At 42.5% G+C, this 20,425-nt stretch overlaps 1 protein-coding gene across 7 annotated transcripts in view; it reads left to right on the forward strand.

The window, feature by feature from the left end:
* Positions 1-2,406: 2,406 nt before the first annotated feature.
* Positions 2,407-20,425, forward strand: part of MAP7 (microtubule associated protein 7) — a 117,153-nt gene continuing 99,134 nt past the window's right edge. For 2 of the 7 annotated variants that reach the window (XM_050315488.1, XM_050315490.1), the window contains exon 1: positions 16,128-16,785. In XM_050315488.1, the coding sequence (XP_050171445.1) occupies positions 16,656-16,785 (130 nt within the window). In that variant the 5' untranslated portion in view covers positions 16,128-16,655. Of the gene's footprint in view, positions 2,553-16,125; positions 16,786-20,425 lie in introns of those variants that run through there. The other 5 variants (XM_050315484.1, XM_050315486.1, XM_050315489.1 and 2 more) reach the window with 4 other exon arrangements.

Consider the following 20,425-nt stretch of genomic DNA (forward strand, 5'->3'; position numbering starts at 1 on the left):
TTCCTGTACTAACAAGCCAGGGCCAAACAGAATTTTTCTCCATGTGCTCTACTTGACTTGAGAAATGAAAAGTCCTGCTTCAATGCACTGAACAGTCATTGTGCCCTGTTGTTTCTTTTTCTGCTTCTGTTTATGCAATGTGTCTTTTCTCACATGTAATGAAAAAAGGTTGTGGATGTTCCCTGTCCATCCACTGTCATTGTCACTCCACCATCATAGCACTGGGTATCAACAGATTCTTCTAGGGCAGCTGCAAAAAATCCCAGTGTAAGACTTGCCTGGACAAGAAGGTACTTCTTTCTTCAGAAGCCTTGGTAATCAGTGAAAGGCTTATATTCTCAATTTTTCAGGTCTAGCAAGCATTTTCAAAGAAAACTAAGTATTTTATTTTAAACATAAACATGCTGCCCTACCTAACATGTATATAGTAATTTTTGCTGACTAAAATACAGCAGTTATGCTTTTAAAAGGATAGGCTAAAGAAAAAACAGTAGTTTAAATAATTTGTCAGATTTGGTTTTTTACTCTGAAGATCATTTGACTGATTTTTGGGCATAGGTAGATTCAACTCATTCCAAAAACTTAACTATGTTTCATGAGAAACATAGCTAATGTTTACCAATTTCTACTGCTATTACAGCAGGAAACAGTACACATTCAAGGTAGTTTTAAACACTGGAAAGACCAGTGGTGGAGGTTGATTTGTAAAACTCAAAGCAACTGAAAAACACCAGTACCCATTGAAAAGTGACCCTTAGGACAATGAACATCCCTAATTTGATTTTTTGTGTGAAGCACAATCCTGTATTGATCCATGATTGCAGCTTGGAAACCTGTTTTCATGCAGCATGAATAGACCAGAATGTAATTGCATTGCTCTGTTTACTTTGAAAGCATGCAGCCTGTTGTCTATGACTCAGAGTGCTCAGAAATGCCAGCTATGTATAAGAGAAGGGAGCGTGATCAAGGTTTCAGTTCAATGTCTCCATGAGACCAAGCCTGGCACTAGCTGGGAATTAACTCCTATAGTTCATTGCTGGCTTCACCAGACCCAGGGTGGCTTCTGCGGAGTTGCTGAGCAATCAGTTCTTTATTCTCCACTGTAAGATTATACTGGGTCTGATCCATGCCTAGGCTGGACCATGAACACTTGCGCTACTTGAGCGATAATGATCTGGTCCGAATGTGGTTCCCTGAACAGCACAGCTTACCCATATAGGTACTAGACCTGTGCACAAAAGCTTATGTAATATCCCCACTTCAGGCTACTTCATATAGATTGTGCTAGTCACATTACTTTTTATATCCTCAAACAGAATGTGAGAAAACATTCTGGGACAGAGTGCATCAGACACCTGGGACTTTTCAGCCTGGCTCCCTGAATATGCTGGTGGATACATGGACCACAGGTGAGGAAATTGAGATTACATTGTAAGGACAATACATTATGTTTCAGTGTAGGAATTTGCCAAGGGCAACATTTTGCCTACAGGGCATACCCCACAGGGTTTGAGCTTGGATAACCTCTTGGTCCTTGATTCATGCTGTTGTAATCCAGGGCTCAAGTGGACCAAGAGACACCTTTGCCCTTCCATTAAGAGAACACAGAAGTGAAAACTCTATCAAGGCAGTGCTGATCTTGCTGTCCTTTGTGCCTTCTAGTGTAAAGCTCAGCCTGTTCTTGTATCACAAACGCCCTCCTGCCCACAAACCAAAGGGCACGTTTATCACTCAAACCCCAAGCTGCTTCTGTTTTAGAGCACAAATGGCTCCTGGTGCAACAAAATGTTCATCTTCCCTTCCCCTAGAAGAACCTCATGCCCTGAACTTGAAAGTTCTGCACGGTGGCTGAAGTTGGTTTTGTTGCAGGACACCAGACTATATGCGCAGAGCTGCATCGGTCCACCTGCTCGCCCGTATGTGTGCCACAGCTGTGTGCCATGAGTTTCTGTACAGAAAGGACTGATGCGTCAACAGCTCCTTCAGAGAGCCAATTTTTTTGGAAGCGATGTGTTGCGGGCAACTCTAAACCCGGCTGCTCCATAGCACGTGCCGCAGCAGCGAGTCTGCAGCAGTGCAGCTCTTCCCCACACGATGCGGCGCATCGCCCGGGCTTGCGAGGCGGCCGCCACTCCTCCCACCTACCGTCGAGATGGCGAGCATCCCCAAACCTGTTGTTTCTCCCCGCGCTGGTACCGAACGAGCTGTGCCAATGCGGCGGGAGCCGCTCTGAGGAAGCATACCGGCACACCTGGGTGAACACCGGCACATCGGCCGCCCGGGGCCGCCGCGGGGGCCGGGAGCGCGGGCAGGCGCCCCCGCACCGGCGCCGCACAAGCGCCTCCTGCCCGTGAGGGGCGGCCGCTGCGGGGCCGCGGGGCCGGGCCCGCCCTCACCTGCTGCCGGGCAGAGCCCGCCGGCGGGGGCGGGGGACGTGGCGCTCTCACCTGCCCGGGGCCGCGGAGCCGCGGGGCGGAGCAGCCGCGCTCGCCGAGCAGGAGGAGACATGGCGGAGGCCGCGGGCAGGAGCGGCGGGCGCCGGCGCCCCGCAGGTGAGGCGCTGCCGCCGACCCGGGGCGGAGGGAGGGCAGCGGCGCGGGTCGGGCCGGCGGCTGCGGGCGGCCCTGCGCTCCCGGCCGGCTGCGGGCGGCCGTGCGGGACGGGAGCGCTGCGGGGCCCGGCGGCGGCCTCGTCCGCAACAGGTGCGGGGGCGCTCCCTGGCCGCCCGCGCCCGCCGGGCTTCGCGGGGGCTTCGCTCCCTTCCCGCGGGGCACCCACCGCGACCCGGCCCGGGGGCAGCCGGAGGGCAGAGCCGCGCCGGCGGGGGCAGCTCCCGCACCGTGCCCGCCGGAGCGGCGAGACCCCCCCCACGTCCCTTCCCCGACCCCGCGGAGAGGCATCGGCGGGTCCGCGCCGTCGTTTGCGGAGCGCCGCTGGTTGTTCTAAAACCTTCTTTAAAGGGTCGGGGTGCTGCGGGGCGTCCGCGCCAGGCGGGCATAGCGCGGCGTGCCCGAGCCGACCGCGGGGGCGGCCGCCGGGCTGCGGCGCGGGAGTGCGGGGCGGCGGGCTCCGAGCGGGGCTTGAGGTAGTGGCGAGCTCCTGCAGGAAGGGTGAATACCCGCAACACCTGATAGCGGGCATGGGGCGAGCCCCGGCAGGGTCAAGGTACCCGGTGGCGCCTCCCGAGCGAGCCCCGCCGCAGGGCCCGCGGGTTTGGCTGCGCCTCAAACGCGTGCGAGCGACGGGCTGCTGCAAGCCCTTATTTCCTATAGGGAAGGCAGGGAGATGTCCTTGCATCTCCTCTGAGGAGGAATGTACGCTGCGAGAGCGTTTTAACGCGCTTTTATTTTGGCCCTAAGGGCGAGGAGGGTGCAGGGAGGAGATTTTGGCTTACGCAAGCGGATCGACCGCTGTATCACTGTTGTAGGCGCGGATGCTGTTTGCTTTTGTGGGCAGTGGAGGGGTTGCCTTTCTGGCACGTTCACTGGGAGTGCTGCTTGCTGGACTGTGAAGGCTGACTCCAACTTTTAGTCCTCTTCTTTTTCCCTTTTTTGTCTCCTTCCACAGCACAATTCCACTCACCTTTTGCTAGTCCTTTTCTAACCTATGTTCAAGTTTATCTCCGCATCCAAGCCTTTTCATCAGAACAGCATATGATTAGGCCATATGGCTGTTGCTTAATTGATTGTGTTTCCACAGTGTAATATTTTTAATACGTACTTTACATAACGCAGGCATGCAGTCACAAGCAACGACTGTGGGCAGACCCATCCAAATACTGTCTTTAGTAAGCTTGAAAATTGTAGTGTTTATGCTCAGGAATCCTTCTTTCAAGTCACTCCTGGGCATCACTCTAAAGTTCAGCTTCAGAAATGATGTGCATCTGTTTTCCTGTGTATTTCAGAGTTTGTAACTGCATTAACTTCAGTTTCCATGGGAAGAACTGACTGTCAGTGTATTTTTAAAGCCAAGCCTAACAAATTCTTTTCAAGTTCTTTACCTTACACTGCTGATGTGATTTTTTCCCCCAACTGTATTATCAGTCTCTTTCTAATTCCTTACCAAAACTGGGGACAACCCAACAGGTTACATGTATGTTACATATGTAAAGTTTTAAAAGGATTTCTGTGCCTAGATTTATTCCGAGTTTGCTTTTATAGTTTCATTTCATGCTACTGTGTTGAACTTTTACTCATTGAGCCGTATTTGTAGACAGGAGGTGGATCTACTTGCATGAGTTGTTATTTTGAATTTAAATTGCTTTGTGCTGTCAAAGTTCATTTGAAACTTCCTCGTGTGTGAAATGTCCAAGTTAAACTTACTTCTGTAAAGTTGTTTATTGTCTGTTGAGATTGTTTTAGGTCTCTGAATTATCTCAGGCCACTTTCCCGGCGTTTGCATTTACAAACAGGAACAACCTGGTAGCATTTCAGGGAGCTGCTCAGCGGCTATTGGGTCTGTCTGTAAGCGAGCAGATGTGTGTGCCCAGGGAGGGCCATGCAGATGGCTTCAGCTGCAGCCTGCTCTGTAGGCAGAACACCTGTGCCTGGATCCGGCTCCTCATGAAGGTCAACATCCCATCCTTGTTTGGGGAAATTACCTACTGGTTGACTTATTGCCTCTGTTTAAAAAACAAAACAAACCAGCTAAATAGCTCTGTGTGTTGTGTGTGTCTGGGTTTGGTTTCTCCCCCCCTCTCCTGTGGCTGTCCATAGGGATTTTCAGGACTGATCTGGGAAAGCTTTAACGGCACCAGACGGGCTTTGCATGGAGATGTTACAAGTGGCTCCCTTTATTGTTGGGCAGATGGTCTTCTACACTTAACTAGCTTTCTTCAGGTAAATGGCTTAATTACCAGGGGTGAGAGGTTTTTTTCCTCTGTCATTCATAAATGTGTAGATGGCAGAATGAGTACAATGCTCAGGACGTATGCTAACTTATACCAGTTAGAATTTTTAATGATAATTACTTGAGCATTTTATAGTGCTAACAGGCTTTTCCTGAGATGAGAGAGGCCCTCTTGTGGGGAATAACACATGGAGAAGCTTCTAAGACACCTGATTTCATGGCTGCCTACCCATCAGCATAGGCATGCCTCTGCGTGTGAGAGTTTCCCACGCGTGCTCAGGGCTCTCTTGGCCAGCTCTGTGCACAAATAACAATTTGCATAAGTGCTGAGAGACCAGAGAGAGCAAAGTCTTTGAGTCGTAGCAAAGAAGCCTTAATGCCATGACTTTGTGTACTGTTAGTGCACTCTTCTAAGTGAGTTTATTATTGTTCCTTTCTTTTTGCAACAAAACAAGTCTGCACTTTAAATTATGTCAGTGATAGGTGGCTTGCGAAAGCCGAACACTTGGGGTCTTCGCTCTGTAACTGCTGGTGGGAATTTCTATCTATTGCTTGCATGTCGTGGTATTTTCTCCATCTGAGAATAAATCAAGTTTCATCTTACTGTGTTACCTTTTCTCTAACAAACATATAAATTATTAGGGAAAACGCAAAGCTACAGAAACATACAGTGGGTGGGAGCTGAAGGCTTGTGCCAGTTCCGCATGGCTCTTTCCCGACGGTGCCAACGTGTTTTGCTGGGGAGGATTTACGCAGCGGCATCGTGACACACGGGTTTCATCCCTCTGGCGGCTGAGGCAGTTCCCGTTCCTTCTACGGGGAGCTGCCGGGTGCAGGACGCCGCTGTGGCCCGAGGAGGGCTGGGGGCGGTGGGCTGTGCCCGTGTCCGGCTGCGGGCACCTCGGACACGTCCCGGCGCTCCAGCACAGGCTGCGGTAGCCGCCCGAGGGTCACCCCCGCGGCTCTGTGCTCTCCCTCGTACCGCAAACAGCGGCTGTCAGAGCGCCAGGTGTCGTCAGGATAACGGGGATCTCCGGCCAAATGTTACGTTGCCGTGAGGGTATTTGCTTACAAATGCTGAAAGCGCTGAAGGTCTGTGTGTTGTTACCGTGCTTTAATTTCCATCCATAAGTATCTAAACGTTAGTCCGCTGCAAGTATTTTAATATATAAATTAAATTGTGGGTCTGTAACTCTTCTATTGCCACCCCTCTCTGATTAAGACCTATTCAAATTTTGACGTTGTGTTTCAGACCTTACAATTACTTATTTGGCCCTGCATTAATAATTTTTGAGTCACTACTGAATTCAGAGACTCAGATCAGTAGCTTCTAGGATGACAATTTTAAATATAAATATAAAATTTGTTAGTGTGGATGAGAGGGTTAAAATCCTTATAGAAGCCACCCCTCAGCTTTAGAAAGCCGCCAAAGTACTGTCTCTTGGTATCTTTCATTGGTCAGGTAATGTCTCTGCAAGGTCTACACACTGGAACAGTTTGAACAAGCCTTTTTATATGCGTATTATGTAATGTGAGTCAGGCTGTCTTTCTCCACCCACCTACACCCAACACTTCTAGTGGGAAAGAAAAAAAAAGAAAAAGGAGGGGAGGGAGGAGATGAAACAAACCACAACAAATACAAACTCAACAAAATGCCAACACTCACCCCAAAAAAAGCAAACCAGAAGCAAATTAAAAGAAAAAAAATCAAACCCAAAACAACACACACAAAAATCTCAACACACACAAAAATCTCAACACACACAAAAATCTCAACACACACAAAAATCTCAACACACACAAAAATCTCAACACACACAAAAATCTCAACACACACAAAAATCTCAACACACACAAAAATCTCAACACACACAAAAATCTCAACACACACAAAAATCTCAACACACACAAAAATCTCAACACACACAAAAATCTCAACACACACAAAAATCTCAACACACACAAAAATCTCAACACACACAAAAAAAACTCCAAAGCCAAACACTGCCAGGAAAAAACAAGTCTGAGTTAATAAAAAATCAAACCTGATAAATGATAGAGGAGGAGCTGGTTTAAGTGGTACTTCCAGTACAGGAAGAGAACTTCTACTAATCTAACTAAAATAATATACATTGTCATTTTACTGGGGCTTTATTTTGAGAAGGGAGGTACTTCTGTGTGTGCTAATTCAAACTGTAAAAATTGTAGATTAATGGTAAGCTGAGATGGCAACCATTTTACTTGTATGATGACTGATTTGTTGCTATCACATATAAACAAGTTTAATACTTAACAGCTGAAAATGATTTGTGGTGTTAAAGGCAATTAAATGATCAGAGCAATAATTGCCTCAATTATGTAAATACTGTGTAATCTTGAAACAACTTATTTTCTTTTCCACTTGAAAAAACCCTGTGTAAATCTGGATCCACAGTACAAGCCACAGTGTGCTGCTAATGTTATTGCGGTAACTGTCTTTGCACTTTCCTCCAGGAAGGAAATCCTTGGTATGTGACTTGTGTTGGAAAAATGCAGTGGCCTGTTAGTATTGTGGCAGAACAGGCCGTGTGTGTGATGTAGTCTTTTTCACCTTAAGTGTGTGTGGGAAGTAGTGCATTTATTAAACTGGTTCAGATTTAATTCTGCAGTTTTCCTTGGGTGTTGATTCCACAAGTGGAGTCATGGCATATTTGTTCATTAAAAGAAGTAGAAGATATATTTATATCCTTTGTGGATTTGGGGAGCGGTCTTGAAAATATGTATCCTAGGATACCTGTGAGTGTTCAAGGAACACCATAAGTTGTCTGCCAATATGACATAACAGGACCAGGCTGCCTCACTACTCAAATGGAATTGAAAATCTGGCTCTTGTTGACAATGAGATTCTTCAGAGATGTGAAAGAATGGTTTATGCTCCAGACTGAGAGGTCATTGTGAGTCTAGATTATCGAAAGGAGAAATAAAGTACTGATGTCTCCAAATATTTCTCATGTCTCTGTCTGAAACTCTAATGTGCTCTCCCTTCTCCAAAAGTCCAGACGTGTTGGTCACCTTCTAAGAAACACACTGGGAACTAAGATGTCAGAAAAGCTACATAGTAGACAGCAGAAAAGAGCCCTTTCTTTGAAGTATGTTCATGTTTCCAGCAAAAAGCTTAAAATGTACGTAGGTTCTCTACAGATGCTTGGTTCTCTTGACATGTATGAAAAATAGGTATTTTAAAAGTAACTGCTTTGATGTGTGGGTTTTTTTTGTTTTGTTTTTTTTTTTGTTTGTTTGGTTTGGTTTGGTTTGTTTTTTTTTTTACAAGCAGAAGCAGTGGCAACACTGCCTTGGCTATTAGTTTTAGGGCAATTGGCATTGATGACTTCTGTCTTGTACTGAATTTCTGTTTCCTACTGTTCTATGAAGTTCCAATTCCTGCCTTCCATTATTTAAATGACCATTGGTTGAAGTTACATATGCTCTACTATAGGACCTGATCCAGTATCATTCTGTTATATATAAAGAGTGTTGGCTAAGAATGATCTAGTATGTTTTTTATTCATCATGGTATGCCTCGTACAATGTTTTTAATTAGCCATATTATGCAAATTAATTTAATTAAAAAATGTAATAAGACTCATTAATATACACCTTGTATTTGATGGGTTTATTGGTGTGTATGTGTTTAAAGTGTTTGGGAATGATGAGGCTCTTACCTTCATGTTCACGTGTCTTTTGTGCTGATGAATGAGTTTGAATCAGAACAGGGCAGGGCTTCCAGCCTTCTCCTGTATTTTTCCTGTGCATGGAAATACACACAGGTTTACTTTTCTTTGACTGAAGGGAAAACAGTTCACACTTAGCTTCTGTCTAGTCACTTCTGAGGAGCTCTTAACAACCCTTGGCCCAATGCGTGGCAGCAAACTGGGAAGAGGTAACCTCCAAGAGAAGCTTTCTGTATCTGAGCACGAGCCCAGATGTGTGTTTCTTGGTGGAGTAGCCTCCTGCTCTAGGCTCCTGTAGGCAGAGTCTCCTGGCACAGCTGCCTGCTGGTGATTCACCAGAACTGTGATGAGTAGGGGCTGGAGGTGGGGACTGGATAAACAAGTTTCCTACATCACACTGAGGGAATTGCCTCCTCTGCACCTGAGGAATATGTCATCCTACTGCATTGATTAAAGTGGTATCTAGAATGCAGTCTTTCCAGCCTGTGCAAGGGGATGCATAAAAAGTGGGTAAGCTAAAGGAGCCAAAGTAGTCAGGACAGTTAATAGGAAAATAATAGGTGACTGCTTTTTTTTTTCCAGACCTAGCTTATTTAAAATTCACTGTGTTTTAGGCAGATATAGATAATGCATCTGAATTCAATTTATTGGAAAGGGAGATATGGAGATAGGAAAGATATGTTTGTTTAATAAACTCCAGAAGATAAAGATGCAAAGAGCTGAACCTGTCATTCTGAGTTTACTTTCTGAAGAATCTTAATAATCCATTGCTGCTCCCCAGTTTCCCCAGAACATATTTAAGTGGACATTTGTTTAGAAAAGCTGTACAGTTCTGCACTTTCTTGAGTTCTCTGCACTTTCTTGAAGCACCTAATTCAGTGGATCAATGAAGAATAAGTTCATGCAACTACTGTGGTTTTATGGCTCAATTTCTAGAAGTGAGTTGACTCATTTCTTATTTAAAGCTATTCAGAGTGCCTCTGTACTCTTGACAGCAGGATTCTCATTAGTCAAAAAGAAGGTTTCCCTTGTTATTCTCTAGGATTTTATATTCTAACTGATTAATGCAAGGGGCCTTTTTTTCCTTCCAAGAAGGTGAAAAGAAGTCAATTATTATATCAGATACTTACATACTAAATACTGAAGTTGTTTAAAAAAATTAATGTACTACTGTAATAATGATCTGCCAGTCCTTTATTATCTTGTATATGAAAGTGAGGCCTTAGAGATATTTTTGAAGAGTAAATTAGAAACCTCTGTAAAGACAAGGTCCTTTTTTGCAAATTAAAGAGCAGCAGAGGAAAAAATTAGTTGTGTATGATGTTTGAGACATCAAGTTGACTTTAACTGAAGCAAGTGTTTTTTCTAATACAGTGGCTATTTTTTTGCATATATATATATATTTATTTTTGCATATTTTTCTGCATTTTTTTTGCTTGACTTCCTGATTGAAGAGCTAGTGAAATAGAAAGTAAACAGAGATGTGACTCCTGAAGGATATTAGGGAGATATTGAGTTTGAAGTTTAGTTAGTGTCTGTGTATTCCAGCATTGTCCTGCAAGAAATAGGGAGTTGGAGTTTATGATCCTTATGGATCCTTTCCAGTTCAAGATATTCTATGATTTAGCACTGTCTATGTTACACATTTTTAGATGAGTTCATAAAAAAGCTTTTGACATAGATGATTAATATTGAAAATGCCCATACAAAATATGACCTTGTGTTTTGATGAGTAGGTACACTGAAATTTTTTTGTTATAATGTTTTTGCAGACCACAATGGAAGATTTTAAATGTACCTTAACTTCCTTGATACTTTTTTACCAAGGAAGAAACACTTGGAACCTGGTTTCCAGTGGAACCCTATTGTTTCATGCTGGGAAAACATGACTATAAAAGCAAAATGCCATGTTCTTTCTTGACATAAATATATAAGATAAAGACTTACCCTGCCCTGAACCTCTCAGTTCTAAGAAAATGAGAAATAACAATGAAATATTGGCAATCTGTAAAGGAATGTATGCTAAAATATTTACTTCATCTGTTTCATGTTATAAAATACATTTGAGGGGAAGCTTTCCTTTTATGTTAGAAGGCATTGAATCAGCATCCAAGAGAAGAATGCTCTTCAACATCTTCATAAATGACTTGGATGCAGGACTGGAAGGGATACTAAGCAAGTTTGCAGATGACACAAAACTGGGAGGAGCTGTTGACTCCCTCAAAGGCAGGGAGGCCCTGCAGAGAGACCTTGACAAATCAGAGGACTGGGCAATCACCAACCATATGAAGTTCAACAAGGGGAAGTGCTGGATTTTGCACCTGGGATGGGGCAACCCTGAATGTATGTACAGACTGGGGATTGAGATGCTGGAAAGCAGTGCTGTGGAAGGCACCTGGGTGTCCTGGTGATGGCAAGTGGAATATGAGTCAGCAGTGCCCTGGCAGCCAGGAGGGCCAATTGTGTCCTGGAGGGCATCAGGCAAAGCATCGCCAGCTGGTCGAGGGAGGGGATTGTCCCACTTTGCTCTGCACTGGTGTGGCCTCACCTTGAATATTGTGTGCAGTTTTGGGCACTGCAATGTAAGAAAGATATTCAGCTCTTAGAGAGCCTCCAAAGGAGGGCAACAAAGATGGTGAAGGGCTTTGAGGGGAAGCCATACGAGGAGCTGCTGAGGTCACTTGGTCTGTTCAGCCTGGAGGAGGAGACTGAGGGGAGACCTCATTGCAGTTACAACTTCCTCGTTAGGGAAAGAGGAGGGGCAGGCACTGATCTCTTCTCTGATGACCAGTGACAGGACCTGAGGGAATGGCCTGAAGTTATGTCAGGGGAGATTTAGGTTGGATATTAGGAAAATGTTCTTCATCCAGAGGGCGGTTGGGCACTGGAACAAGCTCCCTAGGGAAGTGGTCACAGCAGCCAAGCCTGACGGAGTTCAAGAAGCATTTGGAGGATACTCTCAGACACATGATGTGACTCTTGGGGTGGTCTTGTGCAGGGCTAAGGGTTGGACTCAATGATCCTTGTGGGTCACTTCCAACTGAGCATATTCTGTGATTCTGTGAATGTTTAATTTGCTTTTCAAATACATGTCTCAACTTTGTGGTTGCTGGGGCTTTGATTTTTGTTGGTTGGTTTGGGGTTTTTTGGTACCCTGCAAGGGAATGATCTTCAGCTGTTGGCACTCCTGGATAAAACTGAAAAACAGGGTGATATTCTAAAAGCACTAAAGCACATGTATGACTTCTTTGTTCAGTTTTTTGTTTTCATAGTCTAAATTTGTCTTTATTGTTTCAATATTTCAGTAGTTCCTCAGTAGGTCTTGTAAAGTCAAGTCATACAAAGTATCTTAAAATAGAAAATTATTTTATAAGAATGACTGAGTTCTTTCAAAAGAATTCTTCTAAAACTTTTATTCTATTTTATAACTGGAGAAACCAGGGCTAGCCATTGTAACTTACCTCAGATTTTGGAAAGTTTAAGTGTCAGAAAGAAGAGCGGTGGTGAGCAGGCTGCTTTGGCTTCTGAAACTGGCTTGGTGCATCTCTGCCTCAAAGCTTTTTTAACCCTTCTGCCTGGCAGTGGGGAAAACAGGGAGCTTAAAGACTGGAGATCAACTAGTGGTCTGTTCAATGAATAATCATAACTGAGTTTCACAATAACGACAGACAGGGGTTTTCTTGTGTGTTACAACTGAGAGCTTATTAGACCTGGAGGTACTGAGGATTTGGGTAGTTCGTTTGGGGTTTTTTAGTTTGGTGGGTTTTTTAAATTTATTTTAATGTTGGCTTTTTTTATTTTTATTTTTATTAGAGGTGGTGTGGGATGTGTGAACTGGGCACGGATGGTCTCCTGTCAAACCCTGACTTCTTGATTGCTTGCTGGTTTGATGTGGTATTCTTTTAAGACAGCATTTTAACTGTTCTTATGCTAAGAAAATAGTAGGAGAAAGACATGAGACTCCTACAAAATGTAGCTTGATGATGATACAGTGGGTGTTCCATGGAGTGAGAGGAAAAATCTGTATATTATGATTTAGCAATGTCTTGAATGTTTCTGTTTGTAGGGCTTTTCGTAGGCAATTTCTCTGTAAGTTTCTTTTGCCCCTTCTGAACCAGTATATGATCCTACATTGAATTGGCTTGATTTTCTGTCATGTATCCTGACATACCCAATAATACAAGATGACTTTCAGTTACACCAGGTGAGGTTTTTTCCGTTTAAAATATATAGTCACCACAGCCTGCCAACTCTTTTGAAAGGTACAAATTTTCTTGTCTTCACAAGGTTTTTATTTTCTGTTAGCTAGCTGACTTGCATTGCATACTGCCTTTGTCCTCCTTCCTCCATATGAATCACAAAATCACAGAATCAATTGGGTTGGAAAAGACCTTTGAGGTCAAGTCCAACCTGTGACCGAACGTGACCATGGCACTAAATACCACGTCCAGTCTTTCCTTTCATGTACTGTTTGGATAGTGTACAGGGACTGAAACAATCTTATCAATGAAAGAGGACTGCAAGTCTAGGTTTCAGCCATTGCAAATTATCAGATTAACCATAGTAGACAGCATGTAGGTATCACGGTGATTGACTTCAACTTGCTTTTCATTTCATAGGTAGAGATATCAAGTGTTAATACCTGATGGTAAAGCAGAAACATCACTCAGCATGTTGTTATAAATATTTACATTTCCCACATCATGATATAATTGTCCTAATAGTCCTTGTTCAAACTGCTGTTTAAGACTGTTGCATATCAGATGATGGTTTTTGCAGGTAATTATATTTATAAAATCCAGTGTATGAAAGTGAGTGTGTTTAAGTGTAGTGGTTTATCTGCAAACCTAAGTTTGTAGGTGTTGTAAAAAGGAAAACCTGAAAATTACCCTCTGCACTCAAGATAAGCAGTTGCTCTCATTCCATCTCTTGAGAGCATCTCACCACATTGGTAAGAGCTCAGCTGTGATTGTATTAGTACACAGTATGACTAATGGTTAGAGGGGAAAAAAAAATCGATAATAGGGGTTATGTAAGCAAATTGTTGCTTTTGGGGTTTTCTTTTTTTAAAGAATTTAACAGCCTTGTTACTAAATTATGCACCTCCTTGTTCCCTCAAGGGAACATTGCTTTCATCTGAGTTTTCATATAGAAGCTCCCAAGCAGCTGAGACAAGGCTGAAATACACAAAGCTTTCCTGATGGGGATACCTTGGGAATTTCTTTTTCTGCCCTAAACCAGTGGATTTGGGGGGATAGGGGAGAAGGGAAAGTACAATCTGTTTTTATGCAGTGTTGGTACCTCTAATGCATATTTTAATAGTGTTACTAGGAATGTTTTTCACACACACGCACAAAAGACCCTGAGTACCTAAAGTTATATAGTATCTTGTATTATAATAGGTGTCTTTTATTTGTAAAAGGTTGCATTTTATTAGGCATTTGGAAACATGTTGTGGACTGTCATAGTTTTTAACCACAGGGGCCTTGAAATAAAATCTCGCTGCGTAACCTGAATGTCCTGTTGATAGTTTTTATCTGTCACCTCTGCATTAGTAAGTTAGTTAACAGGAAGAAATATGTACCTCAGTTGTCTGTGTGTCATTGCCCAAATCCATCTTCACCAGTCTCTGAAGCATCGAACTTGGTCACTACTATATTTTGTACTCAGAGCAAATCACTCCTTTTGGGTGCAGGGGATCCTGCGAGGACCAAGGAAGTAATTCTCAGTCTTGTAACTGTTCTGCATGACTCTGTTGATAATAGGGAAATAGAGGTGCTGAAACGGTCATCATACCTGTAAGCTGGGAAGCTCCTCCAGTCAGGTGCAATTTTGTGTGTTACATACTTCTTATATGTTTTAAAATGCCTATTTAAGGTGTTTAGGCAATTAAAGGTAATTAAAGAAAACATTTGAAAGGGTAGGAGTCCTTTCATAATGACTTAAAACAGTGAAATGGGGTGGAGCTATATTTAACTAAGCTGTCATAGAAGTAATGTTTTCTGTTAGTTCTGTTTGCGACAGTCTTGGCACGTATGAAGAGTATTGAAGGTACTAACTACTGTCCTCTTTTCGTGGCGATGTGTGTACTGTTACACAGTATTTGTCGGAGGCATTAGGTGGATAGGGTTTGAGGAATGAAGCTGTTTCTCTTTATGGGATAAAGAAGTAGCCTGTATAAACACCAGAAGGCTAATTGCTGAGCTGAAGAACAGCTTGTGTTAGAGCTTTTTTCCTTACTTTTTTTTTTTTTTTTTGTCCACACCCTTTAGTACAAAGCGTCTCTAACTGTAGACAAATGTCCTTGTATACAGCTTCCGTGTATGCCCAGAGAGTCCAAGGTGTAGCCAAGTGGCAGGATGTAGCCAGGAGGAAATACATACTAGAGGTTGGCTCTGGGCTCGGTTCAGAAATAGTGTCCTCCTGACTTTTGGTTTGGTTTAGAGTGTTTAGTTTAGGGTATTTAGTACCTGTGCTGGAGAAGAAGGAAGAATAGTGCAGCTGAGCCTTCAGGTGGTGCTGTGTTCTTCTCCATCCACTGTGTTCCTGGCTCACGAGCCTGAGATGTGCGAGAACAGAGCTGTCCTGCCAGCTGAGCATGATCCAGGACTCCTCCGTGAAGGGCATCCCCAGGCACTGTGATACATACCATACTGACTGTCATAAACTGTGACCTTTCTTCAGAATTGTTACCTGTGTTGTTGAGGTGATCAGCGCATCTGTATCACCTCACGTTCTCAATGAGCCACTGACAGACTTGTTGACTAGTGTATGTGCCATCTTGTGGTGGCTGATTAGGTTACATCAAGATTCTCTTGAAAACAAAACCTGAAGTGAGGAAAAAGCATGCAATTTTAACAGTATACAGCGATTCTAGCTTTCAGGTTTTCTTTGATAGCAATTTGAAATGGTGAGCACACATTGAATTAGAGAGGTGGAAGTGGATGAAGATTAAGGTACCTCTCAGGTGAAACATCAGCATGTTGCATAGTGGCATTAGGAGCTGTGAAGGATGGAACATGCACTTATGAGCAAGTGCTCTGTCACAAATGGCTAAAGAAAATCCAGAACGCTAGCATCTGAGGGAAATCAGTTAAATAAAACCACCCAGGCTGTTTGGACTTTGCTCATTTTGCAAGGTATATGTTAACGGTTGGTGCTGTAAAATTAATGGCATGGTACAGAATATTCATTCCGAAAGTGATTTTGTTGTCCTATGTTGTCCATACAAGCTAGAAATTCTGATTTTGGAGTTTTCACACGTGGAAAAAAATGTTTCAACACCTGCCTGTAATTGTGGGTGTATGCATTCCTAATGCAAAAGGTATGTACTGCATAGTAAAGTGATTAAGGGGGGGCGGTGGCACACATGACACCCAACACATGCATATATGGAAGAAGACTCATCCTCATTGTTTTAGGTTAGGCTAAAATTTCTAAACACGAATAAACAGAGCAGCTGAGCAAAAATCAGGTTCATGCCTGGAGCCTTCCAGGCTTCTTTTCACTCATTGCTCATCTGCTTGTGCAAGCACAGCTCCATTCTCCCGCCGCCCTGAGAGGAGGAAGGAGCAGCCCCTGCTGCCGAGGTGCTTCCAGCTCTCTGCAAGCGTGCAGGAGACAGCGTTCCCAAGGCCGGCTTGCTGCAGCTGAGGAGACAGCACTCATAGACCCCCCTTTGATTAGGATGTGTCAGTGTTGTCAGGGCAACTGTTAACAGCGGCGTATCATATTTTCTCCTCTTGTGTTGCGTGCTGAATATTTTAGCACGCTGTAGCTGGAAGAGGTTTGCAGCGAAGAAGGTGCTGCAGCAAGGAACCTGGAGCTGTGGGCTGAGATCTGATTGAACAAGTTAAGACGGAGAAGAGCAGCATCCAAATCGATGTGCCTTTAATTAGGGCTTTCCTTCAAGGTGGGAAAGACTGCAAGCTTTTTGCTGCTGACTGGATGTTGGTATTTGTCAGCTGTTTGCATACTGCTTATCCATAGGGGATCTGTTACAAGTGCTGAAATGAACAGACAGCGTTGCAGCTAGTGGCTAAGAAGGGGCTGGAGTTTCTTGCTTTTTTGTTTTAATAAGCAAGAAGCAACAGCAACATGCCTGGTTCAAGTACTGCCCTCCGACAAGAGAGACTGAAGAAAAGTGCCAGGCCAAATCCCCCGGGTTTATTCACCATTGATGAAGAGGATGAGCAGCAAAAGAACGGGAATTCCAAAAGACTGAAAGGTACGTTGCAGTTCTGCAGTGGCGATCAGGGCTGTGTGTGGGATATGCTGCACAGCAGGCACAGCGTTTTATTAGCTCTTCTATGTGGTACAGAGAGTCTGTAAGTGGCTGGTGCAGTTTGGCAATTCATGTTGGCACCCACAAAAGCTCTGTGTGTGATAGGTGTCTGTATTTAAATCCCCCAGCTTGTTATGCAATCAGCTGCTTTGGCTATGAAGAAAAAAGTACCTTTTAGTTATTAACCCCACTTCTTCTGGTAGGGATAAGGGTGCTGCATCAGAAATACATTGGTGAATTTCTGTGTGTTTACTTTGATTTCTGTTCACACTCTGGATAAATAACTATTAAAAACAAGGTGATTGTGGGCTTGGAGAGTACGGAATGCAATAGCAGCCTGTTTTAGAAGACAGCTTTGCCAAAGACAATGTAAAACTGGCTATACTTCCATTTGTGTGCATGAGGGACAGTGAGCCTTTGGCAGAGTATAGAAAAATACACATTGTTTAAATATGCTGGCTTTTGTAAGTCTGACAACAAAACAAATCAAAGAGAAAACACAAACTCTAACAAATTGTAACTGTTAAAGAAAAATATTTGTGGTGCTTAAGGTAGGTGAGTGGTGGTGGCAGAGGGATCCTGATAGCCATAGATTTATAACAGGTCTGTTAAGCCTGTTTAGCCACTGTCTATCTTATATCGTCTAATTACTGTTTCCTCATGGATCCTGCAACTTACAATTGTGACCAGAATTTTTATTCTTTTTTGTGATCAAGTGATTCTATTTATATGAACACTCCTTTTTGTGGTCGTATTGGAGAAGGGGGATGAATTGTATCAGTTGTTGTTTACAAAACAAATGCTAGTTTGTAGCCTCAAGGCACTTTTAAATTTCAGATGTTACCATTCTACCATGTAACAGGAGAGGCTAGAAAGCATTTAAATAGCAAATTTATACTATGTGTATTTATTAGAGCTGAATAATTTACAGCTAACTGATTTCTTTTCCTGAAGGAAAAGGTAGCTTAGTAGCTTTTACAAACAAATTCAGAACACAAGTTTTTTGTTTGTTTGTTTGCTTGTTTGTTTGTTGTTTTTTCTGTTTGCAGCTTCTACTTTTTTTCCCCCTCAGAATGGATTTGAGCATCATGATAAAATATATATTGCTAGCCATTGTTAATGTGCCTGTTGTGTCAGGATCTTGTGTACATAGTTACCTGCTGTTCTGTATATTTGAAACTGCCCATATGAAATGGAGATACAAACTCTAGTTTGAGGTTATTGAGTTTTTAATGTTTTAAGAAGCATATTACTTTCCTTTGTCACCCACTGGATGACTTCCAGAGTCAATAGTCCATAAAGCTAAAAATCAATAATTTTCCCTGTTTTGTTCAATGGCACTGATAGTTTCCCAGGGTAAAAGTTCTTGTTGACTTAGCTGCTCTTTTCTGCTTGCAGCAGTTATACAGATGTGCTTATCCTTTGTCTCTCTTGTTTCAATTGAGATTTGATTTTTGATTATTCTTTTATTTTCTCTTGTTGCTGTGAAATGTAAGTAGATGAATGTGCATGGGAGCACAGACAGCAAACAAACAAACGCACGTGGTTTCAATAAGATAAAAAATTTGTGGATTACCTTGACTGTTCCTAGTGAGAAATAATAAACTGTACCAAATATTTTGGAAGTATATTCATTTGCTTTTCTTTTCATAAATACTTAAAATGGCTCATACTGTCTCTAGAACAGAACGCCACTTACACACCGATATATGTGGATAACTAACTACATTTGTACATTTGAATGTGTTATCAGTCATTAGGTGGGTTGTGGCTGGAGTGCCTGGTAATGGAGAATGCGTGTACTCAGGGGGGTGCTCTCCCTACCTGATACCAAGTAAGGTCCCTCCATTGCACCTCTGACTGGGTGATGAACCCATGTGAGGCTTTCTTGAGTCTTTAGTGTCTGTTGTTCTGTTGCTGCTTTACAGTGTTTGCTCTTAGTTCTTTACCTATCTTGTTTACTCAGCAAGCACCTGCAGCTGCTGAGAGGTTTCTTTTTTTTTTCTTTCTGCTCTCTAGCACATTCTAAGTCAGTGTCATCTTTGTGAGAGGTGGGCTATATATTGTCTTCATCTGCAGTTTCTGTTATCATACTGGACCTGTCTTTGTACATCAGTTTAAAACCCAAGAGACCTTTAATGGATCTGATACTCCAAAGTAATAAAGAAGTTCCTTCCTCCATTAAGGGTATTTGAATATCATCACAAGATTTAAAATAGCCAATGTTTTCATAGTCCAGGTCTTCTCAGAATACTTGAAGACTTGATTAGACTTTGTATGAGAGTTGGTTTTGTCATCTGGAAAACAAATATTTAGATAGATCTTAAAGTGGCCGACATTTGTGAGGTTTTCTGTAAATTGATTTTGATATAGGCCATTCCTTTTCTTGGTTTTTTTTGGCTGTGTGTATTATAATTGGAGAAGTCTGGTAGGCAATGAGTTTGTTCCTCCAGTGCAAGCAAATAATGACAATGTTAAGGGTTTATTTTTTTCAGTCTGCAAATATTAAAAGCGGCAGTGATCTTTGTAGCCATGTGTTCCTGATACTTCCTTTCCTTTGAAGTGAATTGTATTCACTGCTTTTTCACCAAATATTTTAAGTTTCTCTCCTCCTGTTGTCTCTGGGACAAGGGCTGCATTTTTGTTATTATCTGTATGGCACCTGCTATTGCAAGGTCTTGAGATCCAGTTGTTGTGTAGTAGAAGAATGCAAATAAAAATTACTTTGAATATCCCTTTTTACCTTCATTAACAGTCTCTTTTCTCCTTTCCCTTTATAATATACAGGAATGAATTTTACTACATAGTACACTCTTCAAATACAATTTGTATGGGTTTACAGGAGGTTATTTTGCATTTGAATTGGTTTTTGGTTTAGTTACGAGCTTTCCAGCAGTGCTGCAACTATATCCACAAAGAAACCAGACAAAACAGGAAGAGAATCATGCACTTAACAGCTTCAATATTTTCTTAAAGCTTATGTTGTAAAACAAATACTGTTTCTGTGACTGAACAGAATAGTGTGTGAAAGTGGTTCTGTATATAAATCACAGAGATAGAGCTGAGTAAATTAATGTTTAATTATAGGTATCCATCCTCTGTGTGTGAACTTCAGCCTCAGCCATTCTTTGAATTCAAGCACAAACAATTCAATTTGTCTCATGATTTCACTCCTCTGATCCTGTTCATTTTGTGTACCTTGGATGTAGTCTTAAAATTCAATTCTATGAAATTTTTAAGTGATGCCTCCTCTCCTTCCTCTTAGAAGAAAGACCTTCTCAGATTGTTGATAATGTGTTTCTAAAACTGTCCTTTGAAGAGGCTAGGAAAGTAACACTCATGCTTTTGGATTATGGATTTGAATACTTAATGACTGAAATAGTTATCACATTTATGACAAATCAATGAAAAGTCTGAACTAACTTAGGAATGGAATCTTTCACCTTCCTGTTTATTTAAAACTGATCAAGGGAGTGTACCTCTAATCTACTGAGTGGGTATTGCTAATACAAAGCAGACATTTATGCCCTAGTTTTCTGAAAAGTAACACTGATTCTTTGTCACCTTGAAAAAAAGAGAAGTG

This window comes from Myiozetetes cayanensis, unplaced genomic scaffold, assembly GCF_022539395.1.
Source record: "Myiozetetes cayanensis isolate MyiCay16 unplaced genomic scaffold, myiCay2020 scf2-11, whole genome shotgun sequence".
NCBI lineage: Eukaryota > Metazoa > Chordata > Aves > Passeriformes > Tyrannidae > Myiozetetes > Myiozetetes cayanensis.